The sequence below is a fragment of the Bolinopsis microptera genome, chromosome 9 (genome assembly GCF_026151205.1).
Source record: "Bolinopsis microptera isolate Bmic1 chromosome 9, MBARI_Bmic_1.0, whole genome shotgun sequence".
Lineage (NCBI taxonomy): Eukaryota > Metazoa > Ctenophora > Tentaculata > Lobata > Bolinopsidae > Bolinopsis > Bolinopsis microptera.
This window is the reverse complement of record NC_087080.1, coordinates 15,107,816-15,133,379: the sequence shown is the minus strand read 5'-3', so window position 1 is coordinate 15,133,379 and position 25,564 is coordinate 15,107,816. Positions and strand designations below refer to the sequence as shown.

Here is a 25,564-nt window from a genome sequence, read left to right as displayed (position 1 = left end):
TTGGGAAGTTTTCAGATTGGAACGTTGCTTTTTAGGAATGCTATATAAAACGATATTGATTTGTTGATAGGAAGTACCAACGTTTCAATGTGTCTCACGATACATTTTTATGTTGTTTAATTATTTGTAATACACTATAGACTTTAGAGTATTGTTGAATATGTACTTTGTGAACATGAAACGTTGAAACTTTCTTCCAAACAGAACTTGACTAACATGATATGTTGCCAGATAAGTTAATTTCCGTGCTACCATCACTAATTGATTCGTTGCCAATTTGAGGATATCTATTTAATGCTAGTAATAATTTGAGTCTAATCACATTTCATCTCCATTATTTCATCATTTGCAGTCAGATGCAGGTTTACTGGACATTATGAGTGTTCAAGTTTTGTTTAAAATCGTGTTTTGGTTTTAAAGACAGTTGTTTTGGAAATGGTATTTTGCTAACAGCGATTGTTTGGGTTTACAATTTACATGATGCAAGTGCAGGTTTGGGTTTACATGATCACGTGATATTAGAATTCTCTAACTTATTTGGTTTCCGATTTTTGCATTCTACTATACTATTCACATTTTATTCATGCATATGTGCTTAAGTTCTAAATTCATATCGTGAAACAAACTCTGCTTTCTTCAAGAAAATAGTAATCCTATCAAACTTGCTGTACACTCATCCCACATATCCATTTTAAACATCGTACCTGCATCGATATTACGAACGATTTCGATAAAACACGATCAAACAGAAATATCATTATCCAACGTTTACACTGTAAACGTAACAGCTGTGCTTGATCGTGATTAAACGATTACAATATCTGCATATATTCTGGTTTCGTGCTCATCAACCGCCGGACCGTTAATTTTGGCGTCTACCCGACCGCCCACGCGCTATTATTTTGTTTAATGGCGTATGCGCTGTGGGGGAAATTAGCGCGCCTCGCGCGCTAAAACACGTCGTATTGTTCATTTCAGCGAGCATGCTTGTTGTATTGCCACGTAATTTCGTTAGCTGACCCATTTAATGTTTTACATTGTTTATTCTGTCCATTATTTTAAATTTCTAACCTGTTATTACCACACAGCTAGCATCATGATGTTCGAGGGGTTTCTGTTTGTTATCCACCTATTTTTACACACTTACTGTCAACTGCAAGTGGTTGCTCAGTGTTTCATCAACTTGTTAAGGTTAGTATTTTTAATGGGCTTTTACTTAGCCCACACTTTTCGTTACTGCGACGACTTTTGAGTTGTCAATAGTTAGTTCCTACGTACCTTTAATCGGTTCCCAGATATTTGTGGTAATTTGTAGTCCTTCTCGAATCTCGACAAATGATTAATTTGGTGAATTCCGATACTGGCACTTTTGCGGTCAATGCAATCGAATTTAAAACGCATCTATAAAAATGTTCGAAAATACTTTTAGATTCGAAATTCACCGTTAATTATTCGGTTTACAGGTGGTGGAGGGTGAATAAGTGGAATGCGGATATCTTCCTCAACCAGACGAAAAACCTGGGGAAAATACCCGGCCACGTCTCTCTCATGTTCTTAGAGGAGGACACCCCAGTGGAGGATATCGTTAAACCGATAGTTTGGTGCATTTGCTTGGGTGAGGAAAGCTTGAAGTTGAATTTCCTTTTATTTGTGAAATTTTTGTGAACTTTCTATTTTGGTGGGCGTAGAAGTTTAGAAATGTGCCTAGTGCCTACATTCTACCACCATTTAACTACAAAATTCATACTCTCATCAAGATCCACCTAACCTGAACTTAATACGACTAAAAAACAACATCTCTATAAGTTACTATACTTACAGGCGTTACTACGATCTCTCTGTACGACTACTACGGCAGACTACGTTCCAAGAAGTTAGATATTGACAAGGAGCTCCGGGAGTACTACTCTGATTTTACTAAAAACTGTAGAAACTCGCCCAAGAACCAGCCTTCACCGAGGATACAGTTTGTCAGTGTTGAAAACGGTAGAACTGACCTTGTTTATGCAGGTATGGTACAGTAAAGTTGCTGTTCTTTTCAGGAATTTGATCGTGATTTGATACAGAATGGATGGGTATACCCGAGGAATATCATTCGCACTATTATTATAGGCTTAAATCTTACTTATAATTCAGAGAATTATTTTTGTCTGTATGTATGTACGACCGCCCACGTGCAAATCCGACGAGAAATAGGAAGTTGCATAGCAACCATGGTAACGGTGTTAAAAGTGCACTTGCACGTGCAATGATTGTTTTAACGTCATTTTGATCGGTTTTGTGGAAATTACGTTGTGTTTAAATTGTTTACATTTAAATCGGCTGTATCTTCTGTTGGAATGAATATTTCTGTATGTGATTTATTTCAAATAATACTATTAGCTTCCTCCCTATGACCACGGGTTTTCTAGTATAATATAAAACTAAAATTTCAGCTCGAGATATAGCCCAAGATCTGCTGAATGGAGTGGTAAAAGAGGTCACCAAAGTAAACTACCAAAATTATCACAAGGTTCGATTCCAGCCGATTCGCAGCATCCTTTTGTTTAAGATAGAGTATTTAAAATGCAGTCAATACAAAAACCGACTGTCTTTATTTTCTGATTTAGGTGTTACAAAAACATTCCCTCTTTACTCAACCTATATATAATATACTTCAATTCCGCAGGTGTTTCGTAACGACCACCCCGATCTAATGATGAAGTTTGGAATCCACACCACGCTGGCCGGGTACCCACCATGGCCCGTCCATCTCACTGAGATCATATCTCTTCCCACCTGTCATATGATATCCCCCTACAACTTCTTAGACTGCCTCAACAGATATTTTAAGATTGAGAAACGTGTCGGAAAATAGCAGTTTATTTAAATAGTTAAATTGATGTCGCTTTGTGATGTTTTTCAAGCGATATATGTGTATTTTAGAATTAGTTTCAGTTAGATATCGTTATAATGATATTTATGCCAAGCCGTTCACATATCACGTCATCAATTAGGATCATTACCCCAAACTTTCCCTAAACTGTCAGATGTTCAGCATTTGACTTAAAGTCGTGATAATTTGCGTGACGTACCTTACAAGGGGGGGGGGGGTACCAATGGCATAAATGGCATAATGGAGAATTGGCCAAACAAAATTTCCATTTATGCCATGAAATTTCTATGCCATTTGATGATTTTTATGCCATTCTTCTCCATTCTATGCCATTCGAAATATGAAATTTTAAAACTTTGAACTAAGAATTTAATAACGAATAGTCTGCACCCCACTAGTTCTGTCCACCTTTATCTCTATTTGATGTACTGACCCTGGTCATTAGAAACACCCCTAAAAGTTCGTTTTTTGACAAAAAATTTAAAACTTCTGTAATTTCATTTCTGTTTTAGTTACGCATTTGATTTTTGGTATGCGTATAGAAAATCGATACGGCTTTAAAATGAGATGTTCGGCGACCTCCTAGCTCACTCACTAGACTCAGTAGGAGTGATTTAACTGCGAGGGACAATTGAGGCTAACAAATTAGCCTCACCACTTTCAAAAAAGAACTTTCTCATGTTACGTCCATGATATCCAAGTTGCAAGTATAATCCATAGTGATTATACTTGATCGAGATCTAAGCTTTAAATATTCGAGGTGAAAATGAGGCTAACCACCTTTTGAGAGGGTGAAATGAGGCTAACAAGTATACTTTTGTGTATATTTTCGAGCATGTTCGGTATTGTGACTATCTAATGTGTCAACAATAAAAATTTATTCATCCTCTTCAAGCTCAACATTTCAGAAATCGCAGAGTCTTCTTGTAGGAGGCCAAAATGAGGCTAATAAATGATTCGACCGCATTTTAAGTTTAAACTTTAATGTACGGAAACATGTTATAGACCCACTATAAAACTTGTAATTGTAGCCCGAAGGTTATTGAGACTTTATCGAAACTTATGTGAGGTTGGATTGAGGCTACCTTCCCTCCTTGAGGCAAAATTGAGGCCAACAGATACACTACGCAGACAATTGTCACTGTGCCAGCTATCAAGTAGTTGCTGAGCAGCAGCAGCAGTTAGATGAAGAAAATGAAGTTGAGGAAGGAAATGTATTAGAGCTGTTGGCTAGAGTAGGCCCCTTACTTCTATGTAGCTCTCTGGCCAATTGCTCTGGCAATGCTCTCCCTGGGGCCATGTAATATCACATGATCTGATATCATGCCAAATTAGACTCTAAACTATAAAGTATAATAAAAATGGAACTGTTTGAGAAAAACATTTTTCGTTACTTGGAAAGAGAATACTTACTCAGCTGTCAGCATAACGAATCAGACGTACCTTGATCTTATATGTACTTGTGACGGTCTTGTTTTGTATTTAACTCTGCTGAAGAAGCAATTCCCTAATGCTGAAATCGTCACTTATTACCTTGGAAGTGATCAGAATGAGCAGCTGTTTGCATTTATTCGGGTTTCTTTTTCATCTGGTCGCTCAAGAAATATGGATGCGATAACTATGGCCCATGGAATGGAGAGAAATAATGTGTACAGTGCTTTATCATTACATGAAGACACATCTGCAATTGCACATGCACGTGGAAGTACAGTTTTGCATCCTACAGTTCACCTCAAAAAGGTTAAATCTACAGGCCAGAAAGCAGAACGAGTGAAATGGACTGGTGGTATGATAAGCCTAGGCAAGTTGGGAAAAACGCTGGACAGGGCATCGAGGGACTGCATTCGAGAAGGGAAAAGATACAATTTCCCTGTGTTCGCCGCAGTCGCAGATCCTGAAGAACGGAGTGGGAAGCCAATCGTCCATGGCCAAGAACTTTCTTGGGAAGCTGTAGATGATGAAGCTGGATGCCTCGAGGATGAGGACGACTTAGCTTATAAGGTAGAACCTGGAGTTGATGATTGTGATGATGGAGAAACGATATCAACAGATAAATATGGAACACTATCCTTCCGGTCTTTTGAGACACTCACGCTCAATGGAGGAAGAAGCACTTTATCAACAAAATCTCGTCTTTCAAGATTCAAGGGGAACGCGTTTGGAGTGTCTTCTGATGTTCGCATATACAATCAACCTGAATGCGGATGTTCAACAGTTTTGAAAGCTGGCAGTACAGAAACTCTTAAAGTCTTCAAATCTCAGCAGGACTTTGCAACAGGAGTGGTTAGATTTATTTCTTTTAAGTCATGCCTGATGAAGTACTACTGCCAGGAACATAGCCTAATCAATGGATCTCCTAATGTTTGGCTACTCGTCGAAGACAAATACATCAGATGCATTGTTCCTTGATGACATTCAAAATCGTTGTGTTGTCAATGTTTGTATTCTGTACATTTTGAACATCTCACAATTTGCTTTTCTTGAATAGTGAAATGTTTGGTATATATTTGGTATATATTTGATATAATACATTTCTATTTTCTTTATTTAGTTATTTGTCATATGAATCTTTGACTTTAACGATCATTCCAAGCGTTATAAAGCATGAAACATGTCTCTTATTCAAGTACTAATAATATTTGCGAATTTAAAGTCATCCTAAAGGTCAAATATGAAGACCTAAATAATGGCATAAATTGGCATAAATGGAGAATTGGCCAAACAAAATTTCCATTTATGCCATGAAATTTCTATGCCATTTGATGATTTTTATGCCATTCTTCTCCATTCTATGCCATTGGTACCCCCCCCCCCCCCCCCCCCTTACAAGACATATTTATAACGTACGAAATGTGGCGGTTTTCCGAAAATTTCGCCATATTTTCGGACCGCCAAAATTTCGGTCGTCGTAATAGAATCCGTCGCATTATCTTTTAGCTTATTTCAATGACTGTGCATTCACTGCTTTATTTTGTTTCTAAAAAGTAATATCAAGTAAAATAAATAAATATATTCTGGCATCTTGGGACAAATTATCACCACACCAATGACGAATTGAATGTCAAGCAATACAGTTTAAATTTGCATTAAAATACATGTATGTGCTAACATGAAAGTCTTACAGTCTTAATACAGACTAAGTTTGAACATGATTTTACCGAATTTCAGAAATTTCCTTACTGCTTACTGTCACAAAAAATGATGAAAAATACCCTTATTTTCTGTGACGTCCGAAATTTGACGGTTTTTGTTCAATTTCGCCATATTTTCGGACCGCCAAAATTTCGGTCGTCGCAAATTAGGCCGCCATAAATATGTCTTGTAAGGTATACTGTATAAGCATTGAATTTTCTCCCATCTATTATGATGCTTACACAATATAACAGTCCCTTCTGGTTATAATTTCTTTTTACGAGTGATTTCTCTTGACCCGTACCTTGCTTTTTTGCGACGAAGAAAGTGAGGTATGTTCAATGAGTATTGTTAGTTGAAAAAAAGTTATAATAATGAAAAAACAGTATCGGTTCTATTTCGAAGTATGTGTTTTAAAATCAATGCTGTTAGTGTAATGATTTATTTTTTGGAATTAGTATACATTTATTAAATAAAAAGTCTTACTTTTCTTGTCAGACACTGCCCCACGGCGAAGAGGGTGCATACGAAGCCATACAATAATCACAGTGCTGGCAAGCATGACCGTTGCCCTTACACCTCCTATACTATTATGCCCCCTTTACTATTTTTCCAGGAATTAAGACTCATCGGAAGTTGTTCAGCAGGTTGCATTTACCAAAGCGACTGCAAAAAAAATTCTCGAGTTTCAGGAGTATCGGGATTCGGGAAGGGAGTTTTCTGGAAGCGCCTGTATACTATACAGTAAAGTGTAGTCATGTACCTACGTACTACATACTACATACTACTAGAAGTCCAAGTCCGTTAGATAATCGCTCATCTAAAATTTAAAACAAAAATCGAACACCCTGTATTTTTCATCCTGTATTTTTCATCCTGTATTTCTCAATTGTGATCCTCTCCGTGTCAGTGGTTACTTTGAAGTAAGACTTAAAGAAGAAATGAAGTACGAAAATTACACAAGATTTGGAATTCATGACAAAGCTGAAAGGTATGTTCTCAGTGCATACACGTCCTTCATTTTCCTATCATCCCTGATAGGAGACACCCTAATCCTTATCGGATCCATGAGGTACAACGCTATAAAGCTCCACAAGATAATGGTGGTATTTATCCAGTACATCGCTGTCGCTGATTTGGTTTGCTCCATCGTTAGAGTCCTGCCTGGTGCAGTTTCACTTGTTGCCAATGGCTGGGTCCTTGGTGACTTCCTTTGCTCTGCAGGATTCTTAATGTCTTGCAGCTTTGGGGGAACAATCGCTCTTCTCATCGGTGCCCTTACATTTGCCAAGTTCCTGATCGTGAAATATCCACTGAGAGCAGTTCATTATTCAAAGAGAACAGGCCATCTGACGACCCTGGTCATGTTTTCATGCATGTCCTGTTTTGGAGTGCTCTTGACTGCCGAAAAGGGTACTTACTTCAGCTACGTGAGCTACAATTGCGACTATGCACTTCATAAGTCCAAGATTGATTATGTCTTTGGAGTAGTTATGGGAGGAGTCGGACTCATCACTACAGGGATCATCACAGTGAGCAGCGTTATGGTACTACTCCTGGCAAAGAAAATTGCTGATAGAAGAGCTGGAGGTCTCCAATGGCAGGGGATCAGAACGGTCCTTCTTACTGTGGTAGTTTATGCCATAGCAACTGTCCCGTTAGCTGTTAACTTTTCGGAACGTCCAAAAAGCCAGCCACAGTCTACTTCCACCTCTTACATCGCATATATTAGGTTTGCAATGTTCATATTGTATCTGAACACCACTGCTAACTTCTACATCTACACAGCCAGTCTCACCAGCTTCCGGGAGTTCCTGAAGTCTAGGATCAGGGTGGTGTTTGCTTCCATCAGGAGACGTTTTGTTTGCAACGAAGATCAGCTCACTGCTCAGCAGGGGAGAGAGCGAGAAAGACTACTCCCTTAATACTGAAATGTTGTCTCTCACCCAGGTCTTACGACCCTCCTTGCTGGTCTATGACTTGCTTCTTATCGAGGGAGAGAAGTGGGTGAAATGCGCACAATGTACATGGCAAGACATTTTAGAAACCTTTGCAATGCATCCTTTGCAATGCCCTTTGGCTTTAGTTCTTGATACTGTCTGATGGTGATAAAATAAATAACTTTATGAATTGAAGAAAATAAGTATGTTGTATAATTGTCATTTTAGGCCATTAGTAGAGGCTCTTACGGGCAAAAAGACGTTTTTCTGCTACGATTTTAGAGACCTAACCGCTAATTGGACACAATAGTATGATGTCTAAGGATCGATAATATGTTAAGAAGTATAAATTTGGCCTTATTAGTCACGTGCTATACCAATGCGCGTTTTAAACTTTGACAGTCTATTACTCTAAGGCAAATAGAGCAATTATATTCATATTTTGTCAGCAATAAGATCACATTATTTTCTATTTAGTGTGAAAATATGAGCTAGAACGGACATAATCTCGCTGAGTTATAGCTGTTTGAAATTTATGATGAACGCGCGGGTGCCAATTGATAACAACTAAATGCTTTTGCGCGTAGTGCGCGTCGAAAATTTGGCAAAAACGCTTGCGGAGTGACAATATTCAAACTTCGATAAAGTATATATAGTGGGTACTTCTCGGAAAGGAAAAATTTAGGCAAACACGATGTGACTATTTTTGGGTTGATTTAATACAACTGCAAAAAATTATTCAAACTTCAAGCAAAAAAAGTCAAATTTTTACCACTTTTTTGGATTTTTACCCCCAAAAAAATAGAGAGATTTTTCAAATTTTTATATCATCTTGTGCGGCTGTGTTTTAGCTATCTCCATGCAAGTTTTGCCGACATGCCAACAAAATTAACTTGTTCAAAATATCAAAAAACATGGTTTTTTGGCATATTTTTTGCCCAAAAATCGGTTTTTTGCTATTTTACCCCCAAAAGGTCAGTCCAATCATCTTAAAACCACTTTTAATCGATTCTACGGTCAAAAATACGTCTAGTAAGGTGTATCTGGGGTCCCTAGCGTATCGAGCAGACGATGCCCGTAAGAGCCTCTACTACATGCGTTGAAGTTGTATTTTTGATAAGCTAAATTAAAACAACAATTTGTTTTGCCAGACTAACTCATTTGATTACTATTAGCAATTAGTAAGTATTATCATTACTTATTTTTTTTAATCAACTATATACTTTCGTCAAGGTTAAATTTAAAATTTATGCATTTAGCTCTTTAGTGTTTGATTGACGATGTCAACCCATCGAGATCGTTGCTCCATTGTCCATGCGAAGCAGAGCAACGATCGACGATGCGAAGCAATAATGCTAGTTTGAATTTGCGTGTCGAAGCGGCGAAGTCCTCCGATCTAGTGTTGAGTGTATAAAATTAAAAACTTGTGGGAGGAGTATTTTTATTGACAATGTCAACCCTTTCAGATCGTTGCTCTGCGAAGCAGAAATGCCAGTTTGCGCGGCGCGGCGAAGTCCTTCAAGGTGTATTATAATGCAAATGGCCGGCGTGCACGAGAGGAATACAACGTGTAGCAAAGATTGAAAGATTAGGTAGACTGGCAGGCTGAATGACAGGATGAGCGCCGCGCCAAGTAAGAGAAACAATGAATGATAAAAATGGGCCCATCCCAGTGCAGTCTAACTATAGGTTTGTATCACGTTGCGACCCCCACGGTCGTTTCACTTTGGTGACGATACAGGGGGAGCCGCGCACTTCGTGCGCGGCGGGTCATACAACGTATGACAACTATAGGTTTGAGGTTAGGGTCAAGGAATTAGGTTTAGCCAATCAAAGTATACACGGTACGCGACGGGTGTACGTGTTGTAGCGCGCGCGATACTGCGCCGCGCATCCAATAATGCTTCTCAGTTCTCGCATAATTCGGCGCGGCGAAATGCGCTACTGGGCCTCACCGAGCTGCGAAGAATTGACATCGCGATCGTCAATAAATAACTGGTGTTATTTGAAGCGGGATAGATCGGCATGGGCTCGCTATGCCTATAGTTGATAATGGCGCCCAGTTACCTGGCACACTTGTAGCGCGATGTAATATTTATTATTTGTACTGATTCAAAATACATTTCAACATATTTGACTCAGATTGATGAAGTTTTGAAAAGTTTATTACGAGCAATTGAGTTGTTGTGTGTTGGTTTATAACCTACCAAGACGCGCGCTGAGTTTAAAGTTGGACTCGTCGACGGTCTTAATATTTGAAACAAATATTTTACGAGTAACACCCGTTAACAATCGAGGAGTGTGCTTTTTGTTGAGATAAAATCGAGTGTCATTCAAAATTGAACCCAGATCGAACAAGTAAAGAAACTAAACACCTATTCTCGAGTCATCAACTATTATATTTATACATCAAATTTGAGCTTAGTCTACCGAACTTTAAATATGATAAGCGTTTTAAGGCAAATTAAAAGCAGTTTTATCATTCATATCATTGAGATTATTTCGCCAATAATTTAAAGTTTTGTATAAATACAATCACATACGAATCTCAGCCTAAATCACGAACCGAAGATTTGTTCCAAAATTACTGATATTTGACCACCCAATTCAATATACTCATCATATCCATAGGAGTAAATTACTCCAACTAATTTCAGATTCATCATTCAAATATTGGAACATAGCAAATTCTTCATCAATCCTTAAAAATCAAATTAGACAGTTTAATTGGCTAGAAGGCATGCGTTTGCAGTGAGTAAGGGACTCGAAAATATGGTCACAGTTTTGAAACGATATCATACAGGGAAAGTATGTCATCAAATAGCATAAATTTAATTCAATAACAAAATTATGCTGATCTTATCATAAATTGGCTTTTTATCAAATTATAAATATGTAAGATAAAAATTGGCGAAAAAACGTTACTTTATATGGCACCATTCACTTTCATATGGCTTAAAAATACTGCGATATGTTTCGATACCATGCAAAAGGTCAGTACCAAACAATCATGACAAAGAAAATAATAAAATTTCTTAATATGCTTGAAGTTGAAAAAAATGGGGGAAAATCTTCAGCGACAATAATACCCAATGTTTAAAGTAAAATATTGGATTAAAAAATACCCAACCTTCATCATAATATTAATTCATCATACTATCTTAAGTGGGCGATATTTTGAGTTAGAAAAATGTCTCAGCCTCAAAAATTTGATTTACATTCGCAGTTTGACATGCAAGAAAAAAAAGGTTATAAAATCAGTGCTACCTGAGCGGAAGCAAGTTCTCATAAATGTCATTGACATGTCTCGGTATTGGCTCGCTCTGCGCAACAGAGGGCACCGAGTCTAGGGTCCCCGTGCGACGGGCATCAGCTAATAAATGATCACCATGGGAAGCGTGACGCGCAATGATACCTGCACGTGTGGCAAGAGATTCACGTGACGTATCACGTGACGTATCGCGCGTCACGGGTGTTTCACGTGCTACTGAGTAGTCACGTGAGGTGTCGAAGGAGTGGGGTCGGTTGAGGGTGGCGGAACGGGGTGGGGGGACTATTTCTGGGGCACCTTCTTGATCATCATCAGTGCACTCGTCACTGAAAAGAAAAATCGGCTAATTAATCAACTGTGTGCAGAACTCCCGTTAGATTGACTTTATTGACTCTATACGTGATCCCTTACAAGTTACAGTAACCAGTATTGCAATTAAATGGGCTGAGTGTTTTTTAACAGCATAAATCGCTTCCACACGGTAACAAAAGGTTGTAAATTATATTGTATAGTGTTATCTTTATTAGATGTACGTGTAACTTCATTTCCCAATATCTTCAGAATATTTTGTAACTTAAGCCATGGCATGATAAAATCACTGAAGATATGTGCCGTGAGTAGGTATGAAGCTATTAATAATTGTAGTGTCAGAACTGAGAAATCGGAGCCCAGGAAGTTGAAAGGATTTAGCTACTCAAGTGGAAATTATACCAACATTCCTGCCATAGAATTAAAACAGAATTTGATCACAAAAACTGTAGCGTACTTTGAGATAAGAGCAGTAGAGCCCCTCCCAGATTGCAACGTAAGAAAAATAATGACTGCACTAACAATATTTGTTACATGGGCTGACTCCAACTTACTTTTTATCTAGACAGACATCAATTTCAGTGGCGTAACGAAGGGCCCCGCCGAATTTGGGACAATTTAGAAAAACTTAACTACGGTACTAGCAAAACTGTGCGTCTAGAAACACACTTTTTTAGAGAATTTACCAGCGTATCCTCTAAAATCATCTAATTTGTTAAATTTTAGGGAGGGGCGCCAAAAGGGGAGGGGGCGCCAATAGGGGGCGCTTTTTCAGCGGGGGGGGGGGGGGGGGGGGGGGCGCCAACAGGCAACGTTACGCCACTGATCAATTTAATGGTGAAATTTAATGGTGAACAATGGGGGAAAATGGAGAATGATTTTTAAGGTGAATTGAGTATCCAAATTGTAAAATTTCACCATTTTACACCATTTTTCATGGCTAAAGTAACAAAATATTTTGAACTTAGCGGTGATTATATAATATATATGATAAGCTTAAACAGTTAAACATCATAAGCATTTGTTGATTAAAAAATAACTGAACTTATATAGCTTATTTAAAACTGTAATTTGTGTACCTGGGGCGTGCTAGTCAATAGTAACCTAGATTATCAACCTGGCTCTCAACAAACTCAGCCATAACTTGGTAGATAAACCTGTACTGTTCTAGGGTCTGAACCTGCGAGAACACAGGGTTACGATTAGGGAGTTAATATTATTCTGCAGAAATAATCGTATATAATATAGCCATGGATTTGTTTTCTTGTTAAAGTTAAATTCTTGGATTAACATTTAAAATATCACCATGGAATATGGATTATAATACAAATTATATAGCTTTCAATATAATGTTTCAAAAATAAAATCTAGCACTCTAACTGCCTAATTCAACTGTTTAAGCCACTTGTCTAAGTCAGTAACTAGTAAGTTACGTGTCTTACCATGGCAGGTCGTTGGTTACGGAGGTTTTTAACGAGGTCGAAGATATCGATTAGTTTTTCCTGTTGGTAACGTTCGATAGCTGTTGAGATGGCAATAAAAACACCTGTTCTTCCACCTCCAGCACTGAAAGTTTACAGTTTGAATTAAAGTAAACTCAGACACATATTCTCACAATTTTTATCGTATTTATCAGTGTTCTGACGAGCCTAAAAGTTCTGTAGAAACAAACAAGTAATAGAGTACTAACAGACAAACAATAACAAACCTGCAATGAACGACAACCGGGGCATGTTCCTGAACACGTTGGTTATTCTGGACCTGGAAAACCAAACCCAGGATAGCACTGGTAGCAGGGAGGCCTTGCTCGGGCCACGTGTCGAAGTGGTATTGCTGGATCACTCTCTCTTCAGAGGTTGACGTGTTTGTTAGGACTAGTTCTCGGCGCGTGAAGCTGTGGGTCTCGCTCGTTTGTCGGTGCGAGATTATGAACATGCTGAAATTATGGAGTTTTAGTTTTAGAGTACTACGTTTACTACAGTGTTAGGGTACTGTTATAATTGTGAATATTAGATTTCCGTACAATGAAAGAGTATCGTAAACCGTGATATACTAGAGTACACTGTCAATAAATCTTGCAAAGAACGCGTATGACCAAACATTCAATGTGTCATGGATTATATTTTATAATTTAACAGGTTAAATTTCCGATTTACCTGGAAAGAACAAGGGGTTTATCAGAAGGCCAGTACTCGTGGCACTTGGAGAGACCAGGACGTCCACATTCCACAACCTGTGTCAACATAACTATGGTGTTAACATTCTGTTCCCACATCATTCTCCAGAAGTCCAGGACAGTCTCTTCTAGAGGACCTTGTGTTGCTATGTAGGCGTTCCTGGTGAGGGAGAAGAGGTTTAAGAGAAGGGGGAGGAGAGGTTTAAGGGGGGGGGGAGAAGAGGTTTAAGAGAAGGGGGAGGAGAGGTTTAAGGGGGGGGGGGGGGGAGAAGAGGTTTAAGAGAAGGGGGAGGAGAGGTTTAAGGGGGGGGGGGGAGAAGAGGTTTAAGGGGGGTGAGGGGAGAAGAGGTTTAAGGGGGGGGGGGGGGAAGAAAAGAGGTTTAAGGGGGGGGGAGGAGAGGTTTAAGGGGGGGGGGGGAGAAGAGGTTTAAGAGAGGGGGAGGAGAGGTTTAAGGGGGGGGGGGGGGGAGAAGAGGTTTGAGGGGGGGGGGAGAAGAGGTTTAAGAGAAGGGGGAGAAGAGGTTTAAGGGGGGGGGGGAGGAGAGGTTTAAGGGGGGGGGGGAGAAGAGGTTTAAGAGAGGGGGAGGAGAGGTTTAAGGGGGGGGGGGGGGAGAAGAGGTTTGAGGGGGGGGGGGAGAAGAAGTTTAAGAGAAGGGGGAGAAGAATTAAGAATTTTAATACGTTGTAATTGTATTCATGTACTATAAGTTTTATTTTATCATTTACATTTTTGATTTGCATAACTCACAACGAAAACTTAACGATGTTCGAACAAAAAATAAACTGCACTAAGTTATACCTGCTCTGGTAGCCGGTAATATAACTGCCGTTAATGTAGTCACTGCCGTCTCTACCAGCAACAGGTTGCAGCCGAACTCTGGTGCTCTCAAATGGCAATACGTTCGCGTACCTAGAAGTGGAAAGTGTCATTTAATTAATACAGATTGTTTGAAGTGGGTGAGAAATTGATGTTAAACTTGAACCAAAATATATATCACTATGGCTAACTAAGAGTAGACCAGTCCTATATTAAGGATTACGTCACTGTTTATAATGGAAATAAAGAGTCAAACAACGTAATACCGACTAATGTTAGAACGCAAAAGCTGAACATTTCCAATAAAGTTTTACCTGTTTTTGCAGTGATTAACAGGTAGGTTAGCACTAGTAAACAGATTGGGACTGTACTTGTAGTGTATGGTTAGCCTCTGTCAAGGAAAATAGATATTAGTTTAGTAATAAAGTATCAAATTAATCAATATTGGAAATTATATGTCTTGAAAAGAATTCGCTGGGGCTGTGATCATAGAGGAACTCAGAACTCCATATACTTGTATATATTCCAATTAAAATCTGAATAACATTCCAACTATAAGTTTGACTGTACCAACCTTGAACTCAATCTCCATTCCAGAGCTATTGTTCTCCGAGTCTATAACACTCATTGATTCTAACCGGTTAGTGATATCTGAGGGTCTCATTTCAGTGTTACCACAGTGTATTGCTTCAAGTAGCGCCGTGTAGATAAACTTGTATTGCTCCTGTTAACAGGGTATTGCTTGTTAACTCTTGTCAGTTAATAAGTCGGACCCCAGAATGCCCAGATCAATGTTGTCAAAAATAGTGAACTTTATTAATTTTCAATAATTCAACAGTAATTTCAAAAACACATGATTACTTAATATTGCCATCATTAAGTTGACCCCTTTAACACCATAGTAACACTACCCACGATAAAACAAATCCCCACATTAACAAAATAATCCTCCTGAAAAACAAACGTACCCAAGTCTGGACCATCTGCATACGCTGGCTCCTCAGAAGACTAACACAGCCGTACACATCAACATCTCTCTCATGTGCAATCCTCCGTAACATGGTGTCCACCACTATAAACGTGCCTGTTCTTCCTACCCCGGCACTGCAGTGCACTACCACTGGTCCTGGACACATGTTTCGTGTTAGTTTAGTGTTATGTTTACAAGTTTAATTTACAAGTTTGATTAACAAGTTTGATTTCCAGAATCGTTTACCTCGATACAAAATATGTTATATATTCCGACCAGAGCGCCAAAGTAATCCTTTGATGAAACATAGAGATGGAATAGAATCTTGTCGTCAAATCATAGCAATATTTTCTAAATGCATGCTATTTTTGGTGGAATATGTGTGTTGAGTAGTAGTGATTCCATTTTGATAATCCAGATGGTGCAAATTTTGAGTTAAAGGACACCAAATTTCTCTGGTGATGATCCACACTATATTGAAGATCACAGCTTCAGGAGAATCACATCATCATACCTTAGTGCTGTGAGATAACCTATATCAGACTGTATTTAAGACTGACCAGAGTCAGAATAATCATATCTTATCAGTTGCTCTTTGGTTGTTCAGGAGCGTTCATATTTTACGTTATGAGGTTTTTGGCCATTTTTACCATTTCCCCTTTGGAATCCCTTTTTACAGACAGATCTGTGCTTAATATCGTATAATACAAACCTTAGCTTCTTTACTCAAAACATTGTGTAGCTTTCTGGCCAGATACTCGATTATTCCTATAACAAACGATATATGATAAATTTGATATATTATTAGGTTGATCTGAACATCTACCATGAACATCTTCAACATCGCGACATTGACTGTCGTTATTACATTTCTCTGTCTAGCTTCCAGTGGATCTATGTACAGTGATAAAGGTAAGACAATTCAATAGTGGTAAAATGTCTAGTGCAGGCTGTTTCAGATCAAAATAAATTCGGGTCGCTTAATTTCGTCTCTTTTCAAGAAAAGCTATTTTTAGTTTATAATCATCAAGTACCTACATAATATAAGATGTTTATAACATGCATCTGCAATTTGTAATTCCAGCTTTTAAGTTGATGCAGAAATTATCACCAGTCCGAGTGCCTCAATAAAATAATATTCCGCAGGATTTTGTGAAAACAAAACAGGGAGACAATACGGTGTTGGGGAAACCTGGTACGAGGATTCATGTATACTTTGTACGTGCATTGCTGCCAAGATAGGTAAGGATCTAACTTATATTATGAGCCGGGTCATGGAAGCATGAAAACGATGTACTTCGAGGCGACCCGCTTGTGAAAAAAAAGCGGGTCGCCTCGAAGTACATCGTTTTCATATTTCCATTGGATCATGACTAATTCCAATTGTAAGATTCATCACATCATAAATTAGTGATTTTTACACCACGTGGGGGTCAAAATTTCGGGACCTAAAGTTCTTATTCCTTAGCCCAATTTTTAATTTCTTCATACTGGTCAAAACGCAATAAAAGCATTTGACCTAGTAAAAAAGGTTTCAATGGTATATCTCTTACAGTTTTTGCGGAAAGTTGTGTTAAAGTTGATGAGATGGTGTCATCAGTAAAATGGGAACAGATAATGTAATATATCGTCTCGCTTTATATATAGTATTTCTTACATAGTTTTTTTAAAGCTCGATACCACTTCACACTCGAAATCCGAATTGTACTTACTACATACTATGAGCTCAAATTTGATGACCAAATTATCGCCGATAACCGATAATATCTCGATAATTTCTAAAAAGTTATCGATTGTCTCGATAAAATATGTTGGACAGATAATGCAAACCCTACTTCACAGAATTTTTGGCTGACCAACATTCCAAATTTTCCACGTGTGCTAAGTCCACTTTTTACCACCTTCCTTGTTTTTCCAATATCTTTAGTTGTGGACATCGTAGAAAGTTGCAGATAAATCGAGGTTGTTTATCTTATCAATGAAAAAAACGTGTTAAACAATTTTCGCGTCACATTTTTCGAGTCTCGAAAATTTTGTAAGTGAAAAACTTTCAAAGTTTTTCTAAAAGCTACTTTTCTCTGCGTTTAAAGCGATTTCGATCATTTTGAGCCAATAAACAAATTTAAAATTTAGCTAATTAGCGGATTGTCTGAAAATTGTTTAACAAAATATTTTCTCATTGATAAGATAAACACCCTCGATTTATCTGCAACCTTTTACGATGTCCACAACTAAAGATATTGGACAAACAAGAAAAGTGGTAAAAAGTGGCCTTAACACACGTGGAAAAGTTAGGAAAAGTTAGGAAAATTTAGTCAGCCATAAAGGGCATCGAATGGAACAAAAGAAAACATTACAAATTCTTGTGTCAGCAAATCCATTTTTAGACAGATTTGTCTGTACTTATGGATCAGATTAAAATGTTACATAATTACTGGTTTGTGAACCTGTTGTTTTGACAGGAAGAAACAACGTTGAATGCGACAGATTGGCATGTGACGAGACCACTGAATGTGAACCAGATAAACTGATCAAAACTCAGGATCAATGCTGCCCAGTCTGTAAGTCCTCGTGAGATTTAGGATTTATTTATTGTTCGAAATATTTAGTTCGGATGACTCAGTTCTAAGTTAATCATTAATGTACATTATCCGCCCTCCTTTACTAATTGTGAAACGCTTTATCTAATTTCTGAAGGGTACAGCATTGTACCACATGTAATATACACATGTTGTAAAACTTTATTGAACAATAATAAAACAGAGATTTAAACAGACCACACCCTCAGGTGCTCAAACCCGTGAACCACGTGACGGCTGTTCTGAGGATGTTCCCGCAGTGACTTGTATCTCGGACCCTTGTCTCACAGCAAAATGTAGAAACAATCCCGATGCTCGATGTGAAGTTGATAAATGCGGGGAATGTACGGCCAGGTTCTACAATGTGACGGGAGCAATAATCTTAGACTGCCACGGTAGTAGATTTAATACGATTTTCGTGTCTACTACATAACTAATACTTTATAGTCAGAAATGCATTCTTGTTAACATAATAATAATAATTAGTGGATGCCACTGGTTAATAAATAGCGATGCTAGAGCTTGGTGGGCGACAAATACTGAGTACTGACACTCACGAGCACCATCAGTTTTGAAAGGGGCATCCTAAAAAATGAAAAAAAAATGAAAAAAAATGAAAAAATTTTTAATTATAAAATTTTTTAAAATGAAAAAAATAAATGAATAAAATTAAATCAAATTAAAAAAATTAAAAAAATAAAATAATAATAACAGTACATTAGATTGTTTAATATAATAAACTGATAATTGTTTTACCCCTCAGGTAACACAACAAAGAACGGAACATGTGTAACAGTAGCTGGCAACACGCTCTGCAATGTTACGGTTGCGTGGACACCACGTATGAGTGAGACAGGAGCAATATTTGCTATGATAGTACCTGTCCTATTCACTGTGGTAATGTTTGTGTTGTATCTTGTTATTAGAATTAAATTAGGTTATATCAACCCCTGGACAGCTATTAAGGACACGTACAGGTCTAACACTCGTCTATTGTACGCTAAGAAACATTTAGGGAGTGCTAAGTATGGGAAGATTAAAGGAGAGTTACTTGTGACAGAACTTAAAGTGAAGTTTTTAAACAAAAAAGAGACAGATTACAAAGATATAGAAGATAATTTATTGAAAGAGGAAATAATTATACTTAAAAAGAAGGAATCAAAACAATACAGTAAGTTTTACATTAACGGTGAAGTAGCTAATTTATTTAAAGAGGAAATAATAAGTATTAAGGAGATAAAAGTAACAAAAGGTGATGTTAAAGGATTGAAAATACGTAGGCAGATCCTCGGATGTATAACTTTACCATTAAGTTGTGCACATATACTTTTAATTTCACAACTTATTATTTTACCAATATTTAAAATATTCTGGGATATGGTGGACGTTTTGTTTGACACGTATTATTTTTATAAACTAGAGCGTGGTGAGTTAATAGATCCCTTAATTTACAGAAATACTCATGTTAATAATAGTATATTAGGATTTGCATGTTTAGGTGCTATTAAAAGTATAATAGTTGCTTTCTGTTATATTGGTGTTGTGCGGTATAACGAGAATGAGAGGAAGGACCACAACAATGTGGTGAGATATACATTGGCAGCTGTATCTGTTAAATTATTGTTAGAAGATGCACCTGAGTTAATATTAGAATACTTTTATGTAGATAAATTTATTATAAATAACCCTCCTTGGTTTCTGGTAGCCAAGGACGTTGTGACTGCACTAATTTATATTTTACCGGTTATAGGGATATTAAAGTCAGGTTTTAATGATTTTAAGTTAATTAAGGAGAAAGTAGGCAGTTTGTTTGCATATTTACTTTACATTCCAGCAACATTAGCAAGAGGATGTATGAGTTTTGCTATGATATTTAGAATAATTGGAATGATTATCCAGTACATGGGTAGTACTGTTAATGCAGAGTGTTTTGTTGTATTAGATAATGCGTTACAACAGACACCTTTCACATTGGGTTGTTTAAACTGGTGCGATTATACATTACTGGTTCTAACTAGTTTAACTTTATTATCGTCAATACCACCAGCTATGTTGTCTATAACCTTCTTTATCATTATGACCGTATCTAAATAAATTATTTAGTATTTATACATTGATTGATAATTCTGTTCACGCCAATAAGTACCGATATTTTATTTCAATATTAAATGCTAAGTGTTTAGTGTATTAATTATATCCTGAGTGGATGTGTAAGATATCCAGTGCAGATTTTGAAATTGGACTAGTGCATAATATTATGAAGTATGTAATTTGTATTTTATAATGCATTAGATAGTGTTTAGTAGGGAGCATAACGGCTCTCGACAGACAAAGTGAAATAAGGCAAATAATAAATGGTGAAAATTAAATACAAATAATCGACGTTTCGGCACTCATGACTCACTGGCCTCTTGCTAACTTCTAATCAATTATTATGAGAACTGTACGACGGGAAATGTAAACAGAAAAATTGAATATAAACGGGAAAATTAAATATAAAAGGGAAATGTATACAGGAAAATTAAATATAAACGGGAAATGAAATATAAATGTGAGGACTACACTCAGTTTGTTTTTTAAAGACGCCCTTGATAAAGACGGAGCCTTCAAATGAACAAAAATTAAAAACGGCAAGACTTCAAAATTGAAAAATTGAAGACGCCACAACAAGTCTAAAAATAGATCAGATGTAATAAAGCACATTTCATACACTGACCTTACTTCTACCAGCAAAATTAAAGACTGGTTGCGATCAATTAAAGACGGTGAAGCCTTCGCCAAAATTAATCGTCTTTATAAGTTTATAAAACAAACTGAGTGTATATTAAAAAATCTATACGTTTGTTAATTGTTGAGATTTAAACGAAAGCAAATTATTTAGAATTAGCAGCACAAGAGATTAGGGCAACGAACAAATTTGAAAGCCACTGCGATACTGATAATGTGCTACCTACACTCCAATGACAAAACAGAGCTGTCACGTGGGGGTCTTTCCGGTAATTCTATTGGTCGACAAACGTATTCAAGCAGTGGCTTATCGCAACAACGGCTACAGATAAATATAAGATAATGCAAGATAGCGAGCTTATCGTACGGTAAAAGGAACTGCTAATATCAGGTGTTTATTTCTGGCACTACAATTACCAGAATACGTGATGCTCCTATTATACCCAATCAGATAGCTGCATTATTCGAGTTTAGTAAACTATACAGTAGGGCTACCGCTACATTTCCAAGGTTGATAGGGCAACGTTGACACCCTGAGGGGTCCGTTTTGTGTAATATATTGAGAACAGCGGGTATTATTGAGTGTTATCATGGATTTATCAGAGATTGTAGTGCTGCGATAAGCTGTTACGATGGATTGGGCGACATCTGTCCGACAGCGACATCTGTCCGACTCAGATATAATATAATAGGTTATTCGGACAATAGTTTATGTCGGATCCTATCGTGCGATTTTCTTGAAACTGAGTTTCTATGTGCCAAATTTGAGATATCACTTCAAACACAAGAAAATAGTGCTGTCGGACAGATGTCGCTGTCGGACAGTCACAGATGTCTTGTTACCGTTACGATGGAATATGAAATGATAAATAGTCAACTTGGCCAATAACAAATAAGCATATGCCTTCACAGTCAAGTGCATGGTGTCCGAAACTGCTCAATTGAAAAATATTACTTTCCTTACAAAAGTATAAAATTTTAAAATTATCTTTTAAGAAAAAATTTTAATTTTTTTTGGGACCGGTTTTTGGTACACCGGCCAATGTTTACAAAATCATATGATACATAACAATATAATTTTATTTATTTTTTTTTATCTAGACACTTATTTTACTTCGGTGTATTCCAACAGCCACAATGTTACACAAGTGCAACCAGCCAATTACAGGAAGCCGAAGGATCTTTTTGGCCAGTGACGGTTAAGGTAGTGTGTACCATACTTTCTTCGTCCGAGACTTTGCTGCAATGTGCAGCTCCTCATTTAACCCTCACACCCGATTTCTCGAGTATTCGGCTGAGTAGACCGGGGGGCTGCATAGACCACTCATGATCCTTAGCTGAACGTCGACGACGCTCACCCCACGACCAGGCAGTCAGTGGGTTTCGAACTCGCAACCTAACGATTGTAAGACAGGCGTTCTAACCAACTGCGCTACCTGGCCGTATATACGCGAATATGAGAATTGAAAATTATGATGTAACCTTTTACGTTTATTCATTAAAAAAACCAAAACTTTAAAGATTAAAACTTGCATATCATGATTTATTAACATAGTGACAAATAATTTGATTTGATACGGCAGATGATCACACGCACTGTTTTATAAGCTACTTGTGTCGGATTAAAGATTAGTGGGCAGTGCAGAGTCGATAGTATAGTGCTCTGTATCAGTATAGTGCTCTTGTTTGAAGTTAAAACAAATAAACATAACTGAGCCCATGTCTTATCAGCACCTGCTAGCGCTATCAATATGACGCTATCAATATGACAGTGGATGGGCAGTGAAAAATGTGGCATATTTTTGATAGTGACTAGTGTGCTAACCGTCTAGTTTTATTTATTCCTTAGGTAATTCTCGGTAGTTGATTTGTTGAGTGCCTGATCTTGTCGATTTACGTAGCCCGGGTAAATTATGTAATAGAAAAGGTGGCCATTCTTCATTGTTTCCTGAGCTTTGTAGTTCTATCATTACACGCTTTGCTGATTTTTTATAAATGCTTATTGAGAAAATAGAAATAATAATATTTTAGAAAATAGAAAATAATAGAAAATAGAAATAATAATATTTTAAAGATGATTGATTAAATAAATTTTTGTCTTGAAAATATTAGAATTGATCAAACGCATTATAAAAAGAAAAATTAAAAAGTTACCCCAAGTTAACAAAAGTCATTCTGCCACCAGTTATTCATTAAAAAGTTGGGACTAAATCGGAGAAAATTAAATCAGTAAACTAACCGGCGTTATCAGGATTTGTGAGCTGAACTTTACGAAGGAAGGCTAATGTAGCAGTGGCGTAGGTAGGTACACCGTGGTCAGGCCACGCTGTGAACTGGAACTGTATTACCTGAGCAACATGAGGAGTCATCAACTGTAGATTAGTTTAGCAGCAGAAATATTTATAGTTTGATTTGAAGCTGATTGCAGACAGCCAATAGCGCGTGAATAACGATGCAAGAAGAAAAATGAGGAGGAAAAAAGAAGAAAAATGAGAAACGAAGATTTACTAAACTTACCTCTCGGAGTTGAGATTGTTGCTGAAGAGAAAACTTTCTAACAGTAAAGTCTGGCAAGGACACCTCATCCAGGGCTGAGATAGTGAGCTCCCCAAACCTCTGCTGTGTGCCTCTGCTCGGCCAATACTGATGACACTTCAGGATATGCTGGTCCTCAACCAACCTTGTTACCATCACTATCGTCGCTGTCCTCTGCTCCCAAACCATCCTCCAGAAGGCTACAAACGCTTCCGCGATGGGACCCTGAGTTGCGATGTACGCACGTTTTTGTGCGTACCCGTCGATGTAGCTGGCGTTTATGTAGTCGCTACCGGGGCCTGATTCTAGTTTTACACGATTGTAATCGTAGGGCAGGATGTCACTGACTCGGTTCTTCATTGCGTTTTCAGGGGCATTTCCGTGATTGTACGTGTACATTGAGCACATGTCAATACTTTCAAACTCCTTTATCAATCCTGGGAATGGTTACAATACATTTGTATGATACATCTTTATAAGCCGAGCATGTTCAAATTGATATGACTGTCGACTTACATCTGTTGCTTTATTCACTAATCAGAAAATAAAGGGAATACGGAACATGATTGATAACTAATAATAACTTAATTAACTAACTTAACTAATAATAACTTAATAAGTACATGATTGATAACAAGAAACTATTTAACTGAGTGGTAAATTACCCTCGAAGTCGTTAGAAGCCAGGGTTTCGTACACATTAGGAAGGTTAGATATAGAGAGAGGGGGATGGCAGGAGGCGGTGTAGTACGGCTCACACTTCTCCATTGGTAACTGAAAGTGTCAGGATACGTTGTGTAAAGAAGTTATTAGCTGTTGTAAGTAATATAGCTCGTTCACAACTCAGAGAAATTCTGGAACAGTTAAAATTTAACAGATAAAATAACCAAGAAATATTTAAAAACAAAACAAGGACGCCTTCTTACCTGTGTTGTCAGCATTGGTTCATACTCCGACTTCTTTGAGATACTGCTCATATTATGTCTCCTCATTCTTTGTCTTCGTACAATGCACACTATCGTAACTATAATCAATATCAAAACTATGGGGATCACTCCAAACAGGACTAACAGCATTGGACTGACTTTCTTTGGTCCGTCTGTTGATTTTTCTATTATGTTTCCTTCTACCGGTTTCACGGAGAAGGAGGGGGTTGGAGGGGAGGTGTACAGAATTTCGTCATCTTTCAGAACCAGGAATCTGAAAAATAATGTGTTCCAATTTTAAAAGCGAAAGAAGAACAAGTGAAGGAAATGCTGACACAAATAGGATACTTTTTATGGTCATGACGACAAACGCTAAAAAAGGTTATGAATAACAATAGGAACTGTTTTTGAAAAGGAGAATCAAAAATAATATACTAGGATGGCTTTCTGAATAAATAATAATATATCCCCTAATATAAATGAATGGACTTACTGTAACGAGAAGTTTCCGCCACTACTGAGACGATCATCTTCAATCTGAACAGGTTCCTCAGTCAGATTGTCAGTTGTGAAGATGACGTTCTTTGTGGAGCGTCTCTTTCTCTCCGTCTTGTTGTCTAATGTGAGCAGTACCACACTCACCCTGTTCAAGTTTGTGGTGATGGAATTGAAGAAATCTCTTTTAGCTTGGGTACGCAGATTGCAGAACAGGTTCACATTGAATTGTCACAAATTATCTCGTTAGCGAGAAAATGCACGCAAGCTTTGTTTGCAGGTCCTTTATACTGGACACAAACTGACTTAAACAAATAAGAACGGTTAAAGTGAGGTTAGATCGATGAAATGTAAACAAAACCCACCTAATGCCAGGACGTTGGAACACCTCAGGTATGATCTCAGCTAGATTGAGAAGGAGAGCTCCAGGAACTGAAGTGTTAGGAGCTACAGAGGAGGTGTCAATAAGAGGCTCTATAGTGTCAGAGAGGGTTAGTGTGGCAGGGTCTGACCAGGGTCCTTCTCCTCCTGTTAGCCTGGCTCGTACCTGAACACACGGGGTGTTGTTTAGCAGGTGTTACAGACATGGTGTTGTTTAGCAGGTGTTACAAACATGGTATTGTTTAGCGGGTGTTACAAACATGGTATTGTTTAGCAGGTGTTACAAACATGGTGTTGTTTAGCAGGTGTTACAAACATGGTATTGTTTAGCAGGTGTTACAAACATGGTATTGTTTAGCAGGTGTTACAAACATGGTGTTGTTTAGCAGGTGTTACAAACATGGTGTTGTTTAGCAGGTGTTACAAACATG

The 25,564-nt window shown here is 37.7% G+C and overlaps 3 protein-coding genes across 4 annotated transcripts in view; 2 read left to right on the top strand and 1 right to left on the bottom strand.

The window, feature by feature from the left end:
• Positions 1 to 1,092: 1,092 nt before the first annotated feature.
• LOC134820629 (dehydrodolichyl diphosphate synthase complex subunit Nus1-like) lies at positions 1,093 to 6,477 on the top strand. The gene is made up of 6 exons (XM_063831130.1): positions 1,093 to 1,191; positions 1,464 to 1,615; positions 1,822 to 2,010; positions 2,436 to 2,512; positions 2,669 to 3,070; positions 6,202 to 6,477. The coding sequence occupies exons 1-5, from the start codon at positions 1,097 to 1,099 to the stop codon at positions 2,855 to 2,857; spliced, it is 702 nt and encodes a 233-aa protein (XP_063687200.1). The 5' UTR covers positions 1,093 to 1,096; the 3' UTR covers positions 2,858 to 3,070; positions 6,202 to 6,477.
• Positions 6,478 to 7,074: 597 nt separating this feature from the next.
• On the top strand, positions 7,075 to 7,932 carry LOC134821427 (melatonin receptor type 1A-like). Its single transcript, XM_063832169.1, has one exon. The coding sequence runs from the start codon at positions 7,075 to 7,077 to the stop codon at positions 7,930 to 7,932; it is 858 nt and encodes a 285-aa protein (XP_063688239.1).
• A 2,393-nt stretch (positions 7,933 to 10,325) lies between these two features.
• The window catches only part of LOC134821194 (receptor-type tyrosine-protein phosphatase F-like), a 91,418-nt gene continuing 76,179 nt past the window's right edge, over positions 10,326 to 25,564 (bottom strand). For both annotated transcript variants that reach the window (XM_063831875.1, XM_063831876.1), the window contains 15 exons: positions 25,118 to 25,299; positions 24,751 to 24,900; positions 24,258 to 24,531; positions 23,997 to 24,105; positions 23,314 to 23,768; positions 23,036 to 23,144; positions 15,489 to 15,646; positions 15,095 to 15,244; positions 14,835 to 14,911; positions 14,503 to 14,613; positions 13,684 to 13,863; positions 13,236 to 13,463; positions 12,970 to 13,093; positions 12,607 to 12,707; positions 10,326 to 11,544 (listed from right to left, as the gene is read on the bottom strand). In XM_063831875.1, coding sequence (XP_063687945.1) covers positions 12,621 to 12,707; positions 12,970 to 13,093; positions 13,236 to 13,463; positions 13,684 to 13,863; positions 14,503 to 14,613; positions 14,835 to 14,911; positions 15,095 to 15,244; positions 15,489 to 15,646; positions 23,036 to 23,144; positions 23,314 to 23,768; positions 23,997 to 24,105; positions 24,258 to 24,531; positions 24,751 to 24,900; positions 25,118 to 25,299 — 2,394 coding nt within the window. In that variant the 3' untranslated portion in view covers positions 10,326 to 11,544; positions 12,607 to 12,620. The remainder of the gene's footprint in view (positions 11,545 to 12,606; positions 12,708 to 12,969; positions 13,094 to 13,235; positions 13,464 to 13,683; positions 13,864 to 14,502; positions 14,614 to 14,834; positions 14,912 to 15,094; positions 15,245 to 15,488; positions 15,647 to 23,035; positions 23,145 to 23,313; positions 23,769 to 23,996; positions 24,106 to 24,257; positions 24,532 to 24,750; positions 24,901 to 25,117; positions 25,300 to 25,564) is intronic.

Coding starts and splice junctions, on each gene's coding strand:
- LOC134820629 (XM_063831130.1), top strand. CDS start 1,097: ATGATGTTCGAGGGGTTTCTGTTTGTTATCCACCTATTTTTACACACT. Junction 2,011..2,435: donor AACTGACCTTGTTTATGCAG/GTATGGTACAGT, acceptor CTAAAATTTCAG/CTCGAGATATAGCCCAAGAT. Junction 2,513..2,668: donor ACTACCAAAATTATCACAAG/GTTCGATTCCAG, acceptor TCAATTCCGCAG/GTGTTTCGTAACGACCACCC.
- LOC134821427 (XM_063832169.1), top strand. CDS start 7,075: ATGAGGTACAACGCTATAAAGCTCCACAAGATAATGGTGGTATTTATC.